Source organism: Notothenia rossii (genome assembly GCF_949606895.1).
Source record: "Notothenia rossii genome assembly, chromosome: 4".
NCBI lineage: Eukaryota > Metazoa > Chordata > Actinopteri > Perciformes > Nototheniidae > Notothenia > Notothenia rossii.
The window spans coordinates 11,804,341-11,829,709 of NC_136902.1; the positions used below are offsets into that span (position 1 = coordinate 11,804,341).

Consider the following 25,369-nt stretch of genomic DNA (forward strand, 5'->3'; position numbering starts at 1 on the left):
TCAGCGCAGTTCTCCACGCACACCCCCCAGATTTAAGAAATATCCGTTTTTGAGCATGTAATAAGCATGTTTTGTCTTGACTATATTACAACTATATTATAATAAAATAATATAGTATTTATATTATTTAATTGATTATGATTATTATTATTAGTAGAAGTAGTTTATTTGCATTAATTATATTTAATATTTTGAGGCTAGTATTTGGCAGGAAAATGCAGACGTATTCACCTGTAAAAGCATATTGAACAACATACATGCACATTTACCATTTACTTCACTGTATAAAAAAGTAACTGTTGATAATAATAATAAACAAGAATTATATTTCCAAAGTAGGCCTACTTTGTTTCCCAACAAAAATGTGTTCACTCCTGTCGGTTGGAGGGGGGGGGGGGGTCATCTCACAATGTCGCTTGGAGCCCCAAGTTGGCCAGTGACGGCCCCTGGACGCACCCCTGAGATGCAGCCAGAGTCCGGCGCACTTCCTGGGGGCTTGCTTGAAAGCAAAATGAGATTCGGCTGGCGCATGCGCAGTGAGCCTAACTCTGATTAAACTAGTGCAGCAGCAGCAACAGCAGAAGACACATTCACAGAGTTCTTCTAGGCTCTCTGCACTACCCCGTACATCGTAACACTGGGAAGAAATGCGTCTTTCTTTGGAATTGAAATAAATATAAACTACAAGGAGCAGGCATAAGGTAAGAAGGATATTTTGCATATGTGGGGTTTGAGTGTTAAGGAAACCGGCTGGTATAACCAGCATGAGGATTGTTCTGGTGACCCCGATTTATTCTACAGATATCCGCTTCCTTACCATCACTTGAACTTAAAGTAAATTTTTGAAGACCTATTTACAGTCCTTAATGACATTTTGAGAGCAGCTCCTTATTTGCACTGTCATTTTTTATTAATGATGGGAGATGCCATAATGTCTAGCCTATGAGGTCGATTCAATTCATTCAGAATAAACAGTGTGACCTAATTTTCTTTTGCAGAAGTCATTCAAACCATCACTTTGACACTGACCTTAACACATTTGTATATTTCAAATATCAAGCAATAGAAACATTTATTTGGATATTATTTACTCATTTTTGCATCTTTCTTATGCAATGCAATATTTGAAATGCTCAAGTCACTCTCAGCTGGTGTCCCATCCACACCCTGTCCCTTTTTCATCCCCTAAATATTTTAAGTTATATAAAATTAGGTAAATACAACATGTACAAGATGCCCAGGAACCATATCAACTGAGGGAATATTTTTGAGAACACACACCAAAACTTTATCCAACTCCTGCAAGTCTCTGACTCCGCTGATGCTAGACCTAGACCTGTAACTTTTTTAAACCAATAATGTAAATTACTAATGTCTGTGATCTCCTTTGCCAGTAGTGCTTACACTTGCTTGGGAAAGACCCTGCCTATCATCACTCTTGATTAAAAAAAATGGATTACAAGTGTGGCCTAGTTTTCACTTCAATTTAGCTTCTTGGTGTCATCTTCTGGTGGCATTATTTCACGTCAATTCAACAGCTAGCACAAACTCATTATGTGAAGCCAAAAATCCGTTTTATTATTCCTTTGGAAATCAAAAGTAATGCATCCAATCCGACAGTATTTACATTTATTGTAATCGTGCAGCTGATTTTAAATGGGGTCCTGTCCTGTGCATCATACGCCTTTTGTTATTGACTGCCGTTTAATCTATGTGAAGAAAGCGAAGAAAGCGAAGAAAGCCTGCCTTTATAAGTCTTGAAGTGGCAATTCATTTAAAAGTGTCACTTGTGCTGCTGGTAAATTATTAAGACTTCAATGTTTTAATGCCTCAGTATCTGCTGATGTTCTGAACTGCGGTCCAGTTTATGCTTCCTCTAATCATGAGCCAATCTATTTAGTAATCTAGTAGCTTTATCTCACATAGGATGCATGTTAAAATGAACAGCTTCAATAATAAGTACAGAGAGAAATATCTAGGAAAATGTCCTCCGGCATCATAATTATAGTTCCTGAAAATAATGATTGGCCCATCAGTAGTCTTTTGATTTACAGCTCAACCCATAATCATTATATCATAATCTTTTGCAGCAACAAAAATTTATGTCATAAAATCCTAATCTGTCTTAATTGTTAAAGGTCACTCAATTGTGAGTTTTAAACAATAATTAGACGGCATTAAATGATTTGGCTTTTGCGATGTGTTGCTCACATTGTGTATTCTTGGAACGTCCGACAGTGTTGGCAACTGATAAAACTTGAATGCGTCAGTTATGTTTGTGGACATTTTGTTTTTTACTGAGAAGACTGTAAAAAAAGAGAAAGTAGCAAAGTGCATATTTTTCTGTTCTGTACATGACGTCTTCATTCAGCTCCAAAGATTAAGCACCATTTAGTTGTTCATTCTTCTTCTTCTTCTTTTACTCTCTTCAGAACAAAATGGCCCCAAATTCCATCCACTGGTTCCGTAAAGGCCTGCGTCTCCATGACAACCCGGCCCTGCTGCAGGCGGTCAAAGGAGCCGGCACTGTGCGCTGCGTCTACTTCCTGGACCCTTGGTTTGCAGGCTCGTCCAACGTCGGTGTCAACAGGTGGAGGTGAGAGGATTTATAATTCAATTGTGGGAAATATCGCTTTTGTTTAATTTTGGTTTAAAGACTGCAATTATATATCATGGATAACTTAACACATTTCTACATTTGGTAAAGTATCAAAATCCAGTTTATTGGCAAGTAGGTTTACACATACAATGATTTTGCTTCTGCGTTTTTGATTAAGAGGATTTCAGTTTTACACGAAAGGGAAGAAATACAGAATTATTACAAAAGAAATACAAATAAAAAAATATATAAACATACACAAAAGCAATTACAATATGAAAATGACAATTAAGATGTGAAGTACATGAATTGAAAGTGGCAGAGCTGAACAGTATGAACATGAGGACCTCAAAAGCTGGTAATTTGTCAATGTTGTGGTTACAGCTTGTTTCCACTGCACCTAAGTTAGAAATAGTAAAGAAATAGTAACCCTAACCTCCAATAAAACCATGTATATTTATTACTGCACAAAAACAAAACACAAGCAATAAGGGGGAACAAACAACACTTTGTGTAGTGGGTCAGATTAGATCATGTGAAATTCACTGCTTTATTCCTGTTGTATAAGGATGATCAAAGTCAGTTGCAGAGAGACCTCTGGGAGCTGTGACTCATACATAATCGGGATTTGCTGAAAGGGCAGACAGGGAACTAGAGCAAACATTATAAAACCACGGAGCTGCAGTGCTCGAACACACAACAGGGGGTCACCCTTTATCTGCTTTTGAAGCGTTTTCTTTTGTATCTAAGGCTTTTAGATTTGATGGTTGAGGGAGACTTTTGCTCACTGTCTGCCAAACGTTTGGATGCTTTTCAGTCTTGTGCTTTCCTTCTAATTAAGTGCGGATTTGGATCAAGGGTTATTAGTTTAGTTTATTTGTTTATTGTGTCATGGACAGTCCCCATTGATCAACTGTCCCAAAAAAACAGTAAATGGGGCAGCTTTAGCCAACATTGCTAATTTCCAGCGGTTGTCCCCGGCCAGATGATAATGGACACCGTTAAAATCACAATACATCAACAGCATTCAAATGAATTAAAACGTGTTTAGCCTCTTTTTGCTACCTGGCTTTGGTTTTGAATGAACCAGGGACGACACAATATCATCAACCTTAATTTGAGTGGATTTGGAAGTAATAAGTATGGGTTTACAGCTTTGGCAGCGATGCACCTAATAATAAATAGGTTCCAGCACAAGTCTGATTCCCAAAGAGAACCAGGCTTTAATTATTAGAAGGTTATTAAAATAGATGCAGGGATAAATGGTTTGTATATAAGATCCGTGTTTGTGTTTTGTACCATACATCTTGGCCTGTGTTTTGGGGATTTCTGTGAGTCCATGTGAGAGCTGAGTCTAATTGTGAACTGTGATATCTGCTCTGCAGGGAGGAGAGCAGATATCACTCCAACATTCATTGCTCACTGGCCTGTTTTTGCTCTTACAGTAGCTGCTTCTTGACACAGGAATCAAGGAATCAATATCCAATCCTGAAGTCATTGACCTATATCCAGCTGATCTTTATGATGAACAGATTGCCATGGCGTCACACAGGCAGGAAACACACATCAGTGGTGTCTGATACTGATGGTTTCTAAAAACAAAATGTTTACGTCACTGGTGAAGCGGATCCACATCTTTATTATTGTCAGTTTGTTTTGATGTTAAAATGCTGACTTCATGAAGCTTACGGATAGCATTGTTAGCTGACCTCCACAACTGGTCAGCTTCCACAACTGGATGCAACATTTGAAACTGAATTAATCTATTTTTTCCCATCATTAGTATCTTAGTGGTTCTTTCAAGAGAAACCTTTTATGAAACATTCCCATTGCACTATAGCTCTCTGAACATGCTTTAATTTGGTTCTCTGGGAAGGTTTTATTCCCAAGTTTTAATAAAAATCCCAGCTACAACTTCTATGTTTTTTTATCTTGACTAGAGTATGAAATACAGTTATTTGTGTTTGATGAGTTCCTTTTCTGCACAGCATGCGTTATTTAATGGACTCAGGGTTGGGTCAAGAGTAGGGATGTCCCGATCACCTTTTTTTGCTCCCGATCCGATTCCGATCATTTGATTTTGACAATTTGCCGATACCGATTTTTCCCGATCCGATCTTTATGCAATGCATTAAGAGAAAAAAAGCATTCAAGTTGTCCCTTAAGGTTATTTTTTTTATTTAAATTGGATATTCTATCCAACATGGATATAGCTTCTTTCTTTCACAGCAGCATTGGATCAGTTCAGTTGTGCAGCACTGGATCAAAACAAAATAAAGCTTTCAGTACTCGTTAGCTTACTGCTACAATTAGACTGCGCCCACTCTGTTGCCAGATTTGAGAGAAATAAGCAACCAGGTCTATGAAAACAAGCCCCAAAGAAGCAACACATACATGATGTTGTGTAATTTGAAACCAAAACTAAGGCCTCAGGATGACTTTAAGACTTGAACATGGTCATTTTTGTTTTGTAACATTGAATACAAAATCTTTAAAAAAGTATTTATAAAAAAAAAAAAAAATTAAAGTCCGATTCCCGATTTTTTTTTCTCCCGATTCCGATCTTTTGAAAATCACGTGATCGGCTCCGATCCCCGATCACGTGATCGGATCGGGACATCTCTAGTCAAGAGGGTTGGCCTGATTACAATTTCTGAAGTTCAAGGACCTGCAGGTCGGTATATGACACCCCATCATCCAATTAGGAGTGTTATTTTTACCTTAAACTGCAACTTAAAATATCTCATAGGTCCGTTGAGCTGCTATTTAAATAATCAAGGCACTATACAACTTTGGTTTATGAAGAATTATTAAATAAATGTTACTCAGTTTAGGGATTGGTTGTGGCAAATTCCATGCTGAGAGAGTGTATTCAACCAGATGTAGGCCAGAGCAGTTATATAAGGACTGACTAGGCTACCAGTGTAGCGCGCGCACACACATCAAATGATCAAAAACACACCAAGTCTGATTTTCAATATTTTTTTCCCTACAGATAATACATTTTGCAGAATATGGGATGAATTTTTCTCATAAGCCGGCCAAAGAAAATGTCATATTTTGTTAGTTATCGTAAAATAATTTGAAGTACATCCTCTCTGAGTTTTCAAGTTATCAAATCCTTTCTCTCTTTTTTTTAGAATTACTCCTGTGGTTACAATATCCTTGTTAGAGTTGGTTGAAAAGTGTGCATACAACAATTGTCATAGGCTTATGTCTTTAAATGGAAAGCATATATTGGACATTTGAAAACTGCAGTAAAGCTCAGACAGTCAGTTTGGGCAACAGCTCCACACTAGTTTCATAACTGCAGATCATGTTTAGGAAGGCCCACGCCTCAAGTTAGCGTGACCTCACTGCCCGTCTGTGTTCAGATTTAGTTTGATCTCAATGAACATGTTATGGGAGCAGAGGTCTTACAGCGATGACAATAACCAGACACCACACAGGGATTATTAGCTTTGTAAAATAATCCTTATAGCCTCGGGGTCTCATCTCCGCCCTCAGCTTTGAATGGGATGTCAAAGTGCTTTGTTGAAACCTACAACTACTCTTCTACTCATACTGTTGCATACATCTGAATTGTGTGTTACTTAAAGTGTACATTACTGCTTTGTATCGTGCTCCCAAAATGTGTTGTTGATGTTGTTGCACCGTCATACTTGAGGGATTACACTTCAGCCCTCTGTACACTGGAAGATGGGCCAACAATGAAAACTGATAATATGATTCTTGGTTTACATCCGTGGAAACCATGGTAATTGATCCATGGCAGTTACTTAACCAAACAACACGTGCCCCTCAAACACACTAATTCCCACTCACAGTTTGGCATTAGGCACTAGGAAATCTGGTATAATATCAGGAAGCCTAAAACACAGGATGTCGCCCTACCTACTTCCATCGTTTAGTTAGCAACCAAACATCGCTTAAAGATGGAAAGGAAGCTGTAAGAGAATATTACAGGAGCAAACCAAACACGTTTTGTGCCGCTTGAAAAAGAAAAAAGAATCATACATTTGACTGCATGGCCAAATTATTGAAAGTTCAAGGGTTTCTATGAGCGTTCTCCGCCACAACGTGTTACAGACCGGAAGCTATGATTAGTCCATTTGGAGAACAGAGAGGAGAGTGCGTCACGAGCGACATTCAGGCCATTTGTCACAGGTAGAACCACAAAAACGGTCACTTCAGAATGACAATCATGATCACATGGTCAGGGTTTGCAATAATGGAGATGCTAATGTACAGTTCACATAAAAAGGTTAAATGCATCCTAGAGTAATCATAGATGGCTCATCAAATAATAGGCTGGCTTTATTCTCTTTTCCTCAGGGCTGGAGGCACAAAGGGAGCTACCATGTTATTTTTTTCTAATCTATGTGAATCCATTAAAGCTGTGAGTCTGACAGTGAGGGAGATGTGTTCTCGCCTGGTGGTCGAATGCGTCATAAAGCCCCAAACACACACATTTCTTCTAAGTCTCTCAACACACACATTTTTATCAAACCTAGTGACCTAGAAAGAAAATAAATAGTACTTTTTTTTGTTGGGCTTAACGAAAATGTAGCACAGGTGGGCATAACTACATGTGGCTGGAGTCTTATATCGCAGTATATGTTGTTTTAATTCACAGTTATGGTAAATTACAAAACATACATTCATCACAGTAGATTAAATTACTGTATTGTCATTTATTATACTATTATATGAGAAAAGCTACAGCCATTGAAATGGTATTGCGGAATTTCTGCTGGTGGACCCATTTCTTCTGTCAAAGACACTTTTCTGTTTGCCTCATGACTCCAGGGTATAATCAGATGATCAGTAATTAATTTGTTGTCCTCTTCTTCTTCTTCTTCTTCTTCTTCTTCTTCAGGTTTCTCCTTCAGTGTTTGGAGGATCTTGATGCCAACCTTAGGAAGCTCAACTCTCGCCTCTTTGTCATCAGAGGCCAACCAGCCAACGTGTTCCCACGGCTCTTTAAGGTAATCAATAACAGAAAATCAGCACGTGCTCTGATAATCTAATTTAAACAAAGTTGTTTAAGAAGTATAAATATTGACAATAGAATATGCTGAGTCTGGGACTGTCTGTTAAATAAAACAACATTTGAAGACGTCACTTTGTGCCTGCTGAGCAAACTGTGATATCTCCCTGTCGTGTCGTAGGAGTGGAAGATCTCTCGCCTGACCTTTGAGTACGATACGGAGCCGTTTGGGAAGGAGAGAGACGCTGCCATCAAGAAGCTGGCCATGGAGGCCGGGGTGGAGGTCATCGTCAAGACGTCACACACCCTCTACGATCTAGACAAGTGAGACAAATACTAATACACCATTTTAAAATATACATGGAGTAAATTGTTGTGAAGCTAGATGTCTCATCGTATCTGAAGGTGTAAATAATAAATACATGATATTCTTTTCTATAAATGTAAATATTTCATTTTATTTACGATGAGCCGTGTGAAAATGTATTTTTTATTTCCATAAAAAAAATTGAAGAATGTAAAGGCATTGATAGGAACATACTAAAGTGAATCAACCTTTTAAGGTAATTAGAAGCTAGTTAGTTAAAAATATATATATAATTTATTTTTGAATCTCAAAATATATCTATTTATTCCTTCGCTGGACTAATATAACTAGATAATAGACTACAAGCAGTACTTCATTTAAAAAAAAAAAAAAGCTTTACTTTTAAATATTTTGCTAAATAAATTGTTGACTTTCCTTTCGTAATATTTTAATATCTGTTGGAAATTTGATTTAAGATTCAAACTTGATCGGTCCTTGTCTCCATCCCTCCCCAGGATCATAGAGCTGAATGGCGGACAGCCTCCTCTCACCTACAAGCGTTTCCAGACTCTGATCAGTCGAATGGATCCTCCTGAGATGCCCGTGGAGACGCTGTCAGACGCCCTGATGGGTCGCTGCGTCACCCCCGTCTCTGAGGACCACGGAGAAGAGTACGGGGTCCCGTCCCTGGAGGAGCTAGGTGAGGAAACAAACGTACACACAAGGACTATCATTAAAAAAAAATAATATGATATTACAATATTTCTAAAACCCTCTTTGCAGAGTTTTTTTTATCTTAAATGTGTTAATGTGTACATAGTAAGTGTGGAACAAGTGTTTTTGTCTTTGTTTACTGACTTTTTTATACACAAATTGAAGGCAATGACAAAGCGGTTGTACAGTACACAACACAACTACATACAAGGACAACAACAAAGTAACGTTTTGTTTATAAGAGTTATATTCATAGATTGGATATAAGCAAAAAAGATCAACATATTCTATCATCCAAACAGTTGTCAAGGCCAACAATAATGATGCTTTGTATGGATTTGTATCTGCTGGATGAAACTACATGTTGTTATTTGAGGGAGCATGACATAACTGAAGGATTGTGGACTCATCCAGCATGTGAGTGCAACACTTTAAAGCAGGAAGGTAATCCCCCTGATTGTTTTCAGGCTTTGACACAGAGGGCCTGCCTACAGGCGTCTGGCCCGGAGGAGAGACCGAGGCTCTGACGAGGATAGAGCGCCATCTTGAGAGAAAGGTCGGTACTGCTCCGCCTGCTTCTAGTAACACACTTATTTAAAGTGGACCTATCATGCTACATTTGAAAAATATAGTGTGGGACCATACCTATATAAGGCATATTTATACTTTTTATTTTTCAAAATACCAAACAGATCATGCATTTTAGCCATTCCTCATTTCGCTCAATTTAACACTGTCTTTGCATGGGCTGATTCTGTGAGAACAGCACCGTCTACAGGCCTGGCATATGTATTACAGCGTCTCCAGCGCTTTGGAACGGCAATGTCCGTCTCCTCCTGATTGGTGGAGTTGGCCCAATAGCCGTAGCGCAACTTCTGTGACGTCAGAGAAGTGTTCAAATCTGGATCAGTCTGTATCAGATCCGTTGCAGCCCCTTTTTAAGAGATTTGGGTATGGAGGAAAATAGAGAGGGTTGTGTTTCTGACACTTCGTGAGTCCCCTGGAACACCGGGGACACATATTCATTTATAAAAGACGTACAAAAGTGCATTTTGCATGATAGGTCACCTTTAAGCACTTTCCTCATAGACAACATTTGACTCTGTAATGTCAACTTTTGCCAATGTGTTACACTATTTTGAACATTTCCGCATTATAATAACACTTTAAAACAGCTTAGCTATTCCACTTTAAATGTTGAATATAATGTATCAGTAATTTGTTAAATTTGTAGTTGTTTTTCTATTTTATAATAGTTTTTACTATTAGTTTTTGTTGTATTTGTTCTTATTTTACATCTTAATTTATTTTACTGTGTTTATGTACAATAACACACCAAAGCACACCAAGTACCGGTAATTGTATACTAAGGTATAGTAATATAGTATTTATGAGTAATGATGCCATTTATTTAAAATGATGACCTTTTTATAACAGTGCCCTGCCTTATCTAGTACCTCTCATCACTCCCTACCTCTCTCCCTGACCTCCTGTATTTCTTTCCGTATTTATTTTCCAGGCGTGGGTGGCTAACTTTGAGCGTCCCAGAATGAACGCCAACTCGTTGCTCGCCAGCCCGACTGGCCTCAGCCCATACCTGCGCTTCGGCTGCCTCTCCTGCCGCCTGTTCTACTTCAAGCTCACCGACCTCTACCGCAAGGTCAGATCCCAACTCCTCCAGTCTAACATACATGTTGACTTGTGCTGTTTCATATCAACTCCTACAGGCAGTGTGTACAATTCCCAAAGCAAATCAGTGACACCCATGTTTCGTGCATGCTTTCAAGGTATCGATACATACAGTATGCAGTGTTTCCCCTAGGATGGAGTCATAGCAGCGGTGCTAAGGCACGTTGGCCCAGCATAATGTGAGCGCGGAGCGCGTGGAAGTTTTTAGTTTGTGCGCGTGCGAAGTGCGCCCCGCCAATTTCTTTCTATGTGTCAGCACAAGAAAGGCTCTTGAGGTCTAGTACCAGGGCCGGATCTAGACAATTTGCTGCCCTAGGTGAGATTTTAGGCGACATTTTATATAAAGAATAAATGAAAAATCTCTACAAAAGACAAATACACTGCAAAAACAGAAACTTATTGACATAGGTAATATAAGTCAAAATGGCTTCAAATGTATTCAGTATTGTATAAACATGTTTGAATTGGGGGGTGGACGTCACATCCTCTAGGGGGGTCCGGGGGTATGCACCCCCGGGAAGATTTTATTTTTACATTTTACAGTAAAATGCTTCAATCTGGTGCACTTTGAGCACACAATTACTAGAGACCTGATCTAGGGGGTACAACTCTAAAATGCCCATATGAAAAAGATCGGTTTACATTTTAATAATCAAATAAGTACTGTATATGAACATAACCAATAACCTACCATAGCCAATAACAAATAAATGTAGCTTATTTTACTTTTGTTGTTCATTCATATCTTATTTTACCAGTTAACATTTATTTATTTATGCATATTTTTGTATCTCTCCAACTTTAAACGATATTTTTAGTTTAATGTCCTATAGTATACATTGGAATGATTTCAAACCTGTTTTTATTTATCCTAATAATTATAAAGGAGGGCCTTGGAAATATGTGTTTACATAATTTGTGGTCAAAACGTTTGAGACCCACTGAGATAACTTAGACTAAAATTAACTGTCTAAATACTCAGAGAGTCCTTTACCTCACTGAGCCTCTCAGTCTGACAGGAGAGCTCTCCTCCACCCTGGTTGTAGAAACATCTACTTCTTATATCCGTTAGCGCAGCTAGCACCAGATTCTAATAACAACAGCGCCGGTACCGGTGCGCCCTCTCCCTTGCTCGCTCTCTCGCTACCCCGCTCGCACTTTGGCTGTGAGCTGCGGGCGCCTGATAAGCCAACATCCCCCACTTTCATCACTTACAGCGCCCACCGTACAGGGAAAATTAAACGTGTAATCGGGGTGAAAAGGATGTTACATTTACTTAATTATGAATGTTGTTACATCTAGGCCGAACATTTGGATGAACGCCAATGGTCAAAAATGTTTTTTCCCTCCCAGAGCAGCGCCCCCCAGATCTGGCGCCCTAGGCGACCGCCTGTGTATTATGCCAGAAATTGGCCCTGCCTAGTACATACAGTGGCAATGTCTCAAGATTTAGCAAAAATACACCTTACACCATACAGTAACACACATACTACAAATCCACATAACAAACAATCAAAAATGAAAAAGGGTCGCCACTTATTATTATTTTAAGAAAAGAAAAAAAAGTTTAAAAAAAAAAAATATTATTTATTTTTATTTTTTTGGTACCTTGCTGGCGCCCCCTAGCAGCGGCGCTCATATTTCAGCAGCAGCTTCCAAAAAAGCTTCCGCGCACTGTTGCCACAATCCTGCACACCTGTCTTAGAACAAAAACTATTTTTCAGTTGTGATTATCTTTTTACCTTGACATTGTGTACTTAATGTTTTATTGCCGTGTTTATTTTTCTCCAGGTGAAAAAGAACAGCTCCCCTCCACTCTCCCTGTACGGCCAGTTACTATGGCGAGAGTTCTTCTACACCACAGCAACCAACAACCCACGCTTCGACAAGATGGAGGGAAACCCGATCTGCGTGCGTATCCCGTGGGACAAAAATCCTGAAGCACTTGCCAAATGGGCGGAGGCTAAAACAGGATTTCCCTGGATCGACGCTATCATGACTCAGCTACGTCAGGAGGGCTGGATCCATCACCTGGCCCGGCATGCTGTGGCCTGCTTCCTCACAAGGGGCGACCTGTGGATCAGCTGGGAGGAGGGGATGAAGGTGAGGAGGCTGACATGTTTATGCAGGGGAGGAAAAACAAGAGGATTCAATTCTAGACTTGAATAATGAGTTTCAACCTCTAGGCCAGGGCTATTCAACTACACATTCAGTTGGGCCAGATTTTATAACTACAAAATTCAGCTGGGCCAGACATTCAGCGGCCTGTAAAAAGCGGGTAGTGACACATTTTAAACCAACACATATTACTGCGATGAAAAACATGCAATTTTTATTCATTGTTCATCTAACAAAGGTAGGTCAAAAAGTGCATAAAAACACAACAAATTAGCATTAATTTAACAGAATCTGAAAAAAAGTGCACAGTTGTAGCATTACATTTGTTTGCTTTAGAAGTCAAATATTCAGGTTATTTTTTTTTTAACCAGGCACATCACAAAGTGCATTTACTGAATACAATAATAGCAGTCTTAATAAATGTGCTCACATACAAAAAAAACAGCTAAAGAGCTCCAATGCAACACAAAGAGGTAGTACTGTAGCAATATTTTTTCACTTTTCAAGTAATAACAAAAAGATCATACGTTTTGGTCACATTGGACCCAGACACATTACAAAGTTCATTTAAATGAATACAAAAAGAAGTGTCAAACACTTCAGTGCACAAACCCATAACAAGGGATACGGGTAACTATATGAATGAATACTACACTACACGTCTACTAAAGTAAACTAGGTGCTTACTATCACCTCATTTGTGATTTGTCATCGCTGACTTTCTCAATGGGAGAAGGGAAATTTTTTGTTTTGAACAAGAGCAGTGATTCTTGGCTCATAGGATGTCAATGCAATCCTAAGACATTGGTGAAGAGTGCTGTCAGTCAGGGAGCAGTGAGTGCTACTTTTGATTGAGTTCATGTGTGAAAAGCTTGATTCACATGTGTATGTTGATCCAAACATACTGAGCACACAGATCGCTACTTTCTGAACGTTAGGGAACTGCTGTTTTTTGACATCACTCCAAAACTTTGCTGGCCCGTTAGTGCCAGCGAACATGTCAATAAGTTCCAGTGTATATTTCCCCTTGTCGATGCAGGGGACCACTTCCTTTGCTCTGGTTGATACCTCCCCCTCTATTGCAACAGTGAAGGGGTCTCTGACAAAGCCCATCATCACGTCTGTGGGCAGAGCAAGTCCATCCAATCGACCGGCAAAGTTCTCTTTCAACCTCGCAATGAAATCTGTCATCACATCCGTGATTTGTGCCGGAGATGTGATGTGTTTGGGGAGCGTCGGGAAATGCAGCATCCGACCCGTGCTCAAGTCGGTAGCGAAAAGGTCCAGCTTGACTTGGATCTGCTCCACAAGATCAATTACCGTTTTGTCTCTGTTTACGCTTCAGAGTTGAGAGGGACATGATTTAGAGTTGCTCTCATAGGACCACCGTTACTAGCACCACTAGATGCACTTTCAAAAAACGTGCTGCGTTGTGGTTTGGTGGTTTCTATGCAACGCGGAGTGTTGCGTTCATGGTCTGTACTAGTGTAGGAATTTGACTACGGGAGGCTGGGCCACTCGGGAGTTGGTTCTGGGCCGAATCTGGCCCGCGGGCCGCCAGTTGAATAGGCCTGCTCTAGGCCCATATATGCTCCGTTTACATGGAAACGAAACTGAGAACGAACCAAATTCGATATAAAAAAAATATTCCGTTCACAAGGTATCGGCTCAAGAAACATGTCCGTTCACACGAGACCACTCGACCCGCTGGAGACGCTGTAGTACATATGTCGGGCCTGTAAGTGGCGCTGTACTTCCGCCACAAAATACACCAAAAGCAGCGAAGAAGACCCCCGAGCATGGTTGTCTGATTGCCCTTCTGTTTATGCTCCGCGGTGGATTTAGCAACATGTAGTTCTACATGTCCACTTGTTGCTGATGGTTGTGGTAGAGGAGCTGTAGATTTTGCACTAACATCTGTAGCATGGTCAGTAGCTACTGACAGTAGCTACTGACCATGCTACAGCAGTGAACAGCAGAGGTGGACTGTTGTTTCATCGTTATCAGGAAATGATCGTATGGGACGTACACACAGAGCCGTTTGGCCCCCCAGAGCGTTTCGTCCGCAGATCTATCCACCTTGGGACCCGTTATCGTTTGAGGGGTCCGTTTCCGCGGTTCCGTTACGGCCTTGTGTGAACGAACGGGCTATACGAAAGAGAAAAGTAGCAGATACAACACGAACCGTCTCCATGTAAACAGGGTCTTAATTTAGGTGAAAACACATATTGTGTCAATTAGTAGATGCCCATATACTGTATGCCCGTCAGTTTGTTTTTTAAATTCCAAATGAAGCAGATCTTTTCATCAAAAGCCTAGACAACTGTGACCTCCAGAATATCAATGTCAATGCAAGTTTATTTACATTGCACATTTCAGCACAAAATACAAATATGAATCTGAAAATGAGCATAATAGGGCCCCTTTAACAAAAGTAGTTGCAGCACTGTAAGACAAAAGCCTGACTTGAAGACATAAAAGAGTTAGTGGCAGGATGTTGTTCAGCATTTGAAAGCCATGACGCTGAGCCTGTTGTCTTTGTGTCGCAGGTGTTTGAGGAGCTTCTCCTCGACGCAGACTGGAGCGTGAACGCAGGCAGCTGGATGTGGCTGTCCTGCAGTTCATTTTTCCAGCAGTTTTTCCACTGCTACTGCCCTGTGGGCTTCGGCCGTCGGACCGACCCCAACGGGGACTTCATTAGGTGGGTACCTTTTTATTGGCATCTTAATGCTGACCCCCCTACCTGGATGGCACCTTTCCTCCCTTTGTGTCTCTGGACTACATGCAGACAGGGAAACATAGGCACAGAGAGCAGGAGACTTCATATTATTGTATAGACAAAGAACACACACACACACACACACACACACACACACACACACACACACACACACACACACACACACACACACACACACACAGCTCATACACACTCAAACACACAGCTCATACAGGGTGGCAGGTACAATTTAGCAGATAAAAGCAGAGAGAGAGATGGGGGATTAAAGGAGACTCTTAAAGGAGACTCTCTGGGTAAGTGAATGAAAGAAAACATCCTTCCCTCCTGTCCTCTTCTTTTTTTTTTGCCCGTCTGTCCATTTATTTCTGGGCTCGATGTTCAGCACTTTCTTATTTGCAAACAGTTGTGTATTTTGTCATTCAGTGTTCACAGTGCACTGCTTAGGTGCCTTTAATTGTTTGTGAATGTCCTTAGCCGCGTTCACACCGGAGTACTTTTCCCACTTTAGTTCCGATATAGTTCCGAAATGTCGCGTTCACACCAAAAAGAGCCGGAACTAAAATTAGTTAATGAGAACCTTTTTACCCCCTTTTCCGTCCCTGCTCGAGAGCAGGGACTCTCATGCGGCTCTCTTGTGAGAAAAGAGCTATATTTCTGATTGGCTGGGCGGATTGCAAACCACGCCCCGTAAAACAAAAAAAAACTGTTGTGAAGCCACCATTTTATTATCCTCGCATTAGCATTATTAGCATTAGCATTAACCCAGCGCAGAAACGCAGAGAGACTAACTTATGGCAACACAAAATAAAACATGGGAGCGGTGGAGATGAGGAGGTGTCGGCGTTCTGGCGATTTACTCGGAAGGCTTCAGTAGAAGCTGCTGGGAGTCCCAGCAGCTTCTACTGAAGCCAGTCCCCAACTCCGGGGACTTCCGGCCGGGGATTTTGGGCAGCAGTATACGCCGTGAAGTTGTTTGCGGCCTGCCAGTAAACCCGAAGAAGAAGAAGTGAAGTCAGCGGCTTCATTTGCCTAATCCACCCCCAGGGACTTATTCCGGTGTGAACGTTATCCGTACTTAGTTCATCAGAACTAAAGACTCCTGATGAACTAAGTTCTCATGAACCTTTGTGGGAAAAGTACTGCGGTGTGAAAGCGCCTCTTGTGTACTTTCGCATATCGTTACATTATATATGAGTGGTGGCTTCAGGTGTTTTCTACATCAAAGAAGATTCATTCTTCTCTTTCTCTCGATGTGGCTCTGTGTTTGTCTTCTGGCAAACCACTTGTTAGGGAACGCCTTTCCTGTGTTCGTTAGGTAGAGGACTATGAAGCATTCTCCAGAGGGTGGTGAGAAGAGGCGTTGGACTAGCATGGTGACTCTGGCTCTCGTTTCTTGTGCCGCACTTCGCTGGTCCGTTGTCCAGACGCTGGGCAAAGCCCCTTGTCCGATCCTTTTGAGAAATGTTCAGTGGTACTCTGCTTGTGGGAATGCAGCCCTGCCGGTTCAGGTGGACCTGGACCAGTTGTTTCTGGGTTTATCAAACAATGAGACACAAAAACACGCACATTAAATAAGGACACATACTAGCATTTAAATGAAGCGGGAAAAAAGCCTGTTCAAAAGAAGTCAACAGATTCAAACTTGTTTTAGGTCACATGAACTGATTTTGTATAATTCTAAATCTTTAACTTGATATATTAGTGGCACAAAAAGGGTTAGGAGCTAGAAATATCTAAATGTAGTTGATAATATCTGTTTTTCATCCATTGGTTGTTTGTGGCCAATATAAACAAGGCGGAACATTTTTATTTCAAATGTGTCGCTACCACTTAAAAAATGAAACATACAGCAGAGTAGTGCTGCAGAATTAATTCCATATAAATGTTGATCACAAGTCGGGCTTCCCACATTAAATGAGCATGATTTTCTTCAGATTTGACATTTAAAATGCAAGCTAATATTTTCGGCAAAAGGTTTTGGCACTGTTTCTATTTTGCTTAAATGAGATGCAACGTGAAACAAGGCAGACCCATTTGCAATGCAAAATCCTGAACAATAAAGCTTAACAGCACTGCCATTTTATTTTGCGTTGTATCTGAAAGCTTAACTTTTCTCAGCTTCACTTTATAACACAGACACACTCTCTGCACCGCCCACACACCACCCACCATCCGCTGCAGGACCACTTGCTACCGGCAGGTCAAGGTTCTTCCTGGCAATAGGGTTGTGGTCCCTTTTTGGTGAAATCAGGGGGCCTCCTAGTGGGCCGGCCCGGAGTGTGGCGCTGTGGGGGGGGGGGGGGGACAGTCAGCAGGATCTGACCACTTAAATGCATGTGCTAACTTCTCAGTCCCCCACTGTCTGACCATTGGGGGGAATTGGAGGGAGGGAGGGTCCTGGAGCTGTGAAGTATAATGGAGCACTTCTGTCATCAAACACAAACCTGCAGTTTTTTTTTTCGTCAACATTTTAGAGTTGGGTGATTATGAAGGAAATCACTTTTTTTTTTACCAAATAAATCTATTTCGGTATTGCGACGATATTGTCGGGGTGACAATTGAAGTTTTCATTAAAAAGTATATGGAAAGACTTTTTTTGTCATTTTTGATCATCAGTAATGGGTGAAGGTAAATCGGGAAAAACAGCACTTATGATATTCCATACCAAATTCTAAGACGATATCTAGTGTCATATCACAATACTGATATTATATCGACATACTGCCCAGCCCTAAGATATTTGGCTTAACAAACCTAAAAGTTCATATGAATATTTCTCTAAATTTAAGTTTTTAGTTTTTTTTCTTGACGACTGTTCTAGAAATATAAAGATATGGGTGTGCTTTTTTTTTAAGCCAAAGGAGAATCAAAGACAAGAAAGTAGTACAAATTAAGAAAAAACTTTTCAAGTTTACGTTGGGTGGTGGTGGGTGGGGGTCAATGCACTCTGCTATCTAACCGCGTGTCACAGTAGACGTCTCCTAGCATCATCGTTCAACCAGCAGTGATCTCTCTCTATAGATCCTTGGGCTTGGTAAGGTCGGACCTGGTGCAATAGGTAGATGGCCTCTCTTTGTCACACGGAGCAAATCCATGACAGTCCAAGGGAAGAAAAAACATCATCAGTTTGAAACGGTAGACTCTGTGGGACTAATGAAGGTATTCTGATTCTGATAGATGTTGGCCTCTCTATCTTGTTGCAGCCCTTGTTTTATCAGCTTCATCTCTCAGAGGTTTACACTTTGTGTCTGTAGTGTGGCTGTTGTCACACCAACTTACAATACATTTTGTCTGGGACCACAGCCCCCCTCCTTTTTTCTACATTGTCCTCATTGTGCAATGCGATACAACTCACTCTAATGCACTTCAGCCATATTGTGACTGAGTGTTGTGGTTGTTAGTAGCTTTCACTTTCTAGCAGCTATTTTCCATAACGCCTGTAAGCATGACGTGGTGATGACCATCAAGCTCTTATCAGTCATTACATTTTACATTACATGTCATTTGTTAGATGCTTTTATCCAAAGCGACTTACATAAGGCGCGTTCACACCAAGTACTTTTCCCAAAAAAGTTCCTGAGAACTCTTTAGTTCTCATGAACTAAGTACAGATCGCGTTCACACCGGAAATTTGTCCCTGGGGTGGATTAGGCGAATGAAGCCGCTGACGTCACCTCTTTTTCTGCTTTGGGTTTACTGGCGGGCCGCAAACAACTTCACGGCGTATACTGCCGCCCAAAATCCCCGGCCGGAAGTCCCCGGAGTCCCCAGACTGGCTTCAGTAGAAGCTGCTGGGACTCCTAGGAGCTTCTACTGAAGCCTTCCGAGTAAACGGCCAGAACGCCGACACCTCCTCATCTCCATCGCTCCCATGTTTTATTTTGTGTTGTCATAAGTTAGTCTCTTTGCGTTTCTGCGCTGGGCTAATGCTAATGCTCATAATGCAATGCGAGGATAATAAAATGGCTGCTTCACACTGGGATTTTGACGGGGCGTGGTTTGCATTCCGCCCAGCCAATCAGACACAGGAACCTTTTTCTCCCACGAAAGTCCCTGCTCTCTAGCAGGGACTAAAAAGGGAGTAAAAAAGGTCCTCTAGAACTAATTTAGCTCCTGGGACTTTTTGGTGTGAACGCAACTAAATCGTAGTCCTCAGGAACCTTTGTGGGAAAAGTACTTGGTGTGAACGCGCCTATACATTCAGTACTGTGGACAATCCCCACAGGAGCAATTTGGGGTGAAGTGTCTTGCCCAGGGACACAACGACATGCTGACTGCAGTCGGACTCGAACTTGCTATCCACTGAGCCACAGCCTCCCTGTCACAACACATACGTATTATGTTAATGTGTGACATTTACATGCATGAGGACGCTAACAAAACAATTGCACTATTATTCAATATTTCACAATAAAACCTCACAAACTAACATTTACAATAGTAAAAACACATAAATAATGTTATTGCAACTGCTTTCAAATATTTTTCCTATCCTTTTGAATTATGAGATCTTGTATTTCTGCATTAATCCTGCTTCTGTTAACTCTGTAACCTTCCACAACCTTGACACAAGCCTGCAAATGTAATGTCTCCCTGTGCTTCCAGACGATACTTACCTGTCCTCCGAGGTTTCCCTGCAAAGTACATCTACGACCCGTGGAACGCTCCGGAGTCCGTGCAGGCCGCGGCCAAGTGCATCATAGGCGTCCATTACCCCAAACCCATGGTGCATCACGCAGAGGCGAGCCGGCTCAACATCGAGAGGATGAAGCAGATCTACCAGCAGCTGAGCCGATACAGAGGACTGGGTAAGAGAAGTAACAAATCTGCATGGTACCAAAGAGTTTGAAGCTTTGAATCCTAATTTATAATGTGGACATTCGAGGCGTACATTTAAAGGCATCAGTGATTTCTCTGTTTAAAGCGCTGCAGATAAAGATATGGCTACACTTATATTATACATATTGTACTTTTTTAACATTCCAGTAGTGACTGTGTAGAATTCTTTCCAACTTGTGCATAATTTAAGAGCGTATCGAAGGCCAAAGAAATTAAAATCTATATTTTGTGGTGTTTAGCCTTAAAACATTTTTTTTACTGCACTCAAAAAATGCAGGCTCATCTTTTTGCTCCACACAAAGGAAGGCAGAGGCTGGCAAAATTGTATTCAAATAGGGACAGTTACGTCATCTCTACTGTCAAGAAAGATGTCCTCTCCTTTCACAAAATAAATACGTGTTTGTGTGTTTTGTTTCTTTCAGGCCTGCTGGCATCAGTCCCGTCCTCCAATGGGAACGGGAATGGAGGAATGATGGCCTACCCCCTCGGAGAGCAGCAGCCAGGGACCAACAACAACAATTCACATTGTAAGTGAATTTTATTTTAACTATTTATTTATCGTCTATGATTGTACCTTCTTAAAAATAAAAATAACGAAAAAAGGAAAATGCCTTATTGTATACCTTCAGTCCGAAAGCAGTTGTTTATTATGTATAGAATAAAAAAAAAAAATAAGAAATAAGAAACATTTTAAAAAACAGCTCAAGTAATTATAGAAACTAAAAGCTTAAAAATACATTCAAATGTAAAGTTAGATTCAAGTTGATGGTTAGGGTAGTCTTCATAATGTCATCTGTGTAAATGGAATATTAATAAAGATGTGTCAGCGTTTCTCTTGCTCTTATCGTTGATGCTATTGTAGAAATGGCGTGCTACAGTACACCTACCCATATCAGTCAGTCTCATGTTTTTGTCTGTGTTTTTTTTTTCTCAGTGCCTGGAGTGTCGGGGAGTTCGGTTGCAGCGAGTAACGGCAGCGGGAACATCCTGCACTTTCAAAATGAAGAAGAAATGGGGCCTAGCAGCAGACAACAACAACAACAACAACAACAACAACAACAGCAGCAGCAGCATCGTAGGGCGATCTCCGATATGAGTAATTTCTGTTAGCATTCCTACCATTTTACGCTTAGTTTAGTCTGTTTCGTGCATATCACCAACAATTTCTAAAGACAAAAAAGAATGTTATGGACAGAGTGACATTGAGATTCATCCTTCCCAGAGAATGAACACTTTCGATTATAAAGACTTTCCGGTAGCATCGCCCAAAACGCACGCTTAAAAATGTATTAAAAGTTGTCAAACGTAGGGTTTACTCATTGTTGCTCAGTACTTAAGTTTTGTGGTCTCATATATTTTTTATTTATTCTGTTACATTTTTATTTTCATTATCCTTGTGTGACCTCTTACCTCTCCTATCCTTTGCAATGCTTTTATTGCTGTTGCTGACACCTGAATTTCCCTATGGGCATTCATATTATCTCATCTAATCCAACATACATGTCACTCTAATTTGTATGTCCTGACCAACCAGTAAAGGCTTGGATTTCATTCATACAACTACGGGCCAACCTTGAAAACAGTAAAAACTAGCCTTGGAAGTTCTTTGGCACATTTAAAATGTTAGCTTTAAATATGCCATATATTTGTTATTTTTGGAAAAGGTGAAATTGTTATATTCTGAGTATATGATACTTATGAGCCCTCTCATTAATAACACAATTAAATATGTCTGTTTGCTGTTTTCTGTTGCAGGATACCCCTCAGTGCCAGAAGCCAGCCAGACCATCACCAGCAGCCGACTCTACCACGAGTTCGCCGTGCCTCAACACCCAGGTAGGAAACAGGAAGGGGCTGGTACCACTGTCGCTGGTGTGCTGCTAGATGTTCAGCTATAGCATGTGATAGAAATGATCCATTAGTAGCACCACGTACACCTAATTATTGCATTAATACTGACTTATTGATGCCTATCCAACTATAAACCTGTAGTGAATTATTGTAAAGGAGAATAAGGCCACTTTTGTGTACAGTCCGAAAACAGATATATCAAAAATCACTAACTAATTGGAAACTTTATTTTCCTTATTCATGGTTTATTTTTAATGTATTTTATAAATGTCACTGAGGCTGTCCACTGTGCAATCAATTAAATTCTTAATGTGTTGCCTTATCGGTTATTTTGCTCATGTTTGTCAAACATTAACACATTTATATAGAGCGTCGGGAATGATGCAGATAGATAAGCACGTTTCTCTAAAATTGTGCTCTCATGTTTTTTTTTTTGTATCTAGATACACATGTGCCTAGGCAACATATTACTCTGATGAGTAATCACATAACCTTTACTTCTTCCTTATTAATCACACATAAACCTCGTAGAGCGTTTCTAACAATAACCTTTTGTCTTGCCTGTTGTGACATTCAGGACTTCTGCACAGCAGAGGAAGCATTACAGGAAAGAGGGAGCGTGAATCGGAACGAGAAGGGTCGGGGGAGAGAGACCCGGCGTCCTTCTCCATGCAGAAGATGCAGAGGCAGAGTGCACAGGTACAAAATATAGTACAACTACGTTTTTGTTTTTTTAAATAATAAAAAAAACTGTCCAAACTTGTAAAGGCCTCAAATAGTTTTCAAAACTAGGCTATGGAAATATATTGTTTTTATAAATCTATTAGCATCAATGTGGTGAGAGGCCTGGTTTAAGCCACTGCTACCTATTTATTTTATCCATTAGAAGTTTCTCAATTTATTTTCCAGTATCTATTAATCATGATATATCATGATATTGCATTATGAAATTACAAACATAAGTAATGGTAGGTAGCAGGAATGTGCTTATCTTTGGAATGAATGTAATAAAAAAGCAGTTTCTCTGGAGAGTTGACACATGTGAAATAGACAGTGGCGTCGCCTATCCTCCCACAAGGTAATATCCCCTCCAATGTTTGTGTGTTCAAAGACAACAAACACCTTTTGGACGAGGCAAATACAACAAACACAGCGTACAGTTTTTCTGCCCACACTACTTCTTTTAATGTCACGGTCTAATGGCAGCACAGAGTCATCTAAGTAAATGTCAACCTGCCATGAAGTAGCTACGCTCACAATAAAAAATACAAAGCAGGTGTTAGGACACTAGCTATGCAAAACAATTGTTCGTGTAAGTAACAGTAACTATGATGGAAAACAGGAGTTACACTCTTTCAGCTGCTCAGCACATAAGAAAATATTCTTTCATACAAAAAATAAAATGAATTGTTCCTTATTTTCTTTCTGTAATAATGTATTTTCCTTATCTCCCCTGCAGACAACCAAGAGCAGCCGTTGATGATAATGGGGATTACTTTTAAATCACCATCCAACCAGCAGAGAGAGGAAATCCCAACATGACCGCCCGTCCTCCAAACACTCGCTGACATCAGACACCTAATCTCTGTCTTTAACGTCAGAAATTCCCAGGGGTGCAAACGCAGAGGTGAAAATGTGACTTTTGACACTTTTTCTAGAAGTCCATTGAACTCTGACCTCTTGCATGCAGGTGTGAAGATGCAAGGGGACTGTGCAAAGTAACAAAACACCTGAAACTTGCACAGGAAAAATGATTTGTAAATATATAAATACATTATTGTCTTAAAACTGCTGCCACCAGTTACAGTAGTACATACTGTGTGAACTCTGAAGCAGCTATACATGTAAGTTATAGAACAATTCAACTCTTGCTATACAGATTTTTTCCAGAGACCTTTTTGTACTTTAACTACATCTTTGTGCTATCTACGTCACCCTGTTCTACATTCCTATGGTTTCACCATGATTTGTTATAGAATTATTCTGATTTTCACAGCTGTTATATTTCCTTGATATCTTTATTTGAATTTACCCTTGAAAATTCACTCCCATTCGCAACTCTTTGTTTCCCCCAGAAATATTGAGAGTTTCTAAAATATTCTGTGTGTAGAAGAAAATTGTATAACTTTGGAGAATGTCTGAGGCCTTCTGTGCTGAAATTTGAACTTTTTTGCTGTGCAACACATTCAACAACCAAAAACATGTTGTGATTCATTTACGAGAGGATGTGGATGTAACTTCTTTCCAATAAAATGAGGACAGAGAACAGTTTGCTGAAAACTCCTTTCAAAGTGTTTGTTTTTTTCGAAGATATTTTATAAAAACCAAAACGTGCTGTATAACAAATAAAAAAAGTTGAGTTGACACAAAAAGAGAGAAACAACATTCCTCAAAAACCACTGTACCCTCCTGAAGACTGCTGCACAGGGAGTTTATTTCTTATGTATTGCTTCTTCCAACATTTTGCAGCCCAGATTTGTGAAATTGTAAATACAACATTTCAAATAACTAACTTTTTCAGAGTGTCCACGATCTCATGAAACGAACGATGGTAAGCGCATACAAAGGGGATGCAAAATGGCCACTGTAAAGTTGTCTATTGGAGGATTGTGTCTTATTTAATTTCTGCCAAACCCTCACTTTCACCTTTAATGCCAAAACTAATGTCAGCTTTCTAGGTTTGGTACACATGAAGTAACAAATCAAAAACTCTAGACGATGAAATAAACAGTGTATGCTCCCCTGACGGCTAATCCACCATAGCAGTCACAAACTCCAAAAAGGAGACATGTAGGCCACTTAAGTATTCAGTGAATGGCTGCAGCATATATTTAAAATGTCTAAATTGTAATGGCCTGCAGATTGGAGCTAATGGCGGCTTGTCCAAGCTCTACCGAGCAAGTTCTGGTTTCAGTGGAGATTTGAAGAGTTTTGTCTGTGTACACTACAGTACTCAATATTTATACATCTACAAGTTGAACAAAGTTGTTTTTGTTAGTTTTGTTGAGCAGATGCCATCTATCATCTCTGTAATATGTATCTATTTCTTCGCTTCTTGTGTTGTGAAATACTTGTCTTGTGCCTGATTAAGTTCATGACAGGAAATAAAAAACTGTTACATACTGACACCTTTTCAAACGCTTCAAACCCAAAGTTAACGCTTGCGATTGATCAAATTATAGCAAATGAATCACATAACCAAGTATGACCTAAAGTTGCTCCCGTAATACACAGCATTAAAAAGGCAAATAAATCGCAAAAGACCAAGCACCCAGGCAGTACGCGGCAGTAGTTGTAGTGGCCAAAATATGCTTTTTGATGCCGTTTCAGACCGTGACGTAATTGGGTCCACAAATACTTTTTTTAACCAAACATTCAGAATCTGAAAACACTTGTTTGATCTAATATTAGATCTGAGCATTGCTGTCCTTTCTGAAATTCCCAGGGAATGTTTTCAGTTTTTATTTAAAAACGTTTTTCATAATTACGTCAGAAGAAGTGGTAAGAAACATTGAATTACAT

General features: G+C 40.1%; 1 protein-coding gene across 3 annotated transcripts; it reads left to right on the top strand.

Annotated features, from left to right (window-relative positions):
- The first annotated feature begins 552 nt into the window (after positions 1-552).
- cry3a (cryptochrome circadian regulator 3a) lies at positions 553-24,884 on the top strand. 3 transcript variants are annotated; one of them, XM_079674414.1, is made up of 15 exons: positions 553-701; positions 2,433-2,596; positions 7,479-7,587; positions 7,771-7,913; positions 8,412-8,596; positions 9,078-9,166; positions 10,130-10,270; positions 12,091-12,402; positions 14,967-15,118; positions 19,763-19,965; positions 20,419-20,523; positions 20,931-21,092; positions 21,752-21,832; positions 22,425-22,546; positions 23,307-24,883. In XM_079674414.1, exons 2-15 carry the CDS (start codon positions 2,439-2,441, stop codon positions 23,325-23,327), a joined length of 1,983 nt encoding a protein of 660 aa, XP_079530540.1. In that variant the 5' UTR covers positions 553-701; positions 2,433-2,438; the 3' UTR covers positions 23,328-24,883. The 3 variants fall into 3 exon arrangements, with proteins under 3 accessions (XP_079530540.1, XP_079530541.1, XP_079530542.1); XM_079674415.1 differs by having other exon boundaries at positions 20,931-21,071; XM_079674416.1 differs by lacking the exon at positions 553-701 and having other exon boundaries at positions 2,437-2,596; positions 23,307-24,884.
- Positions 24,885-25,369: the final 485 nt, after the last annotated feature.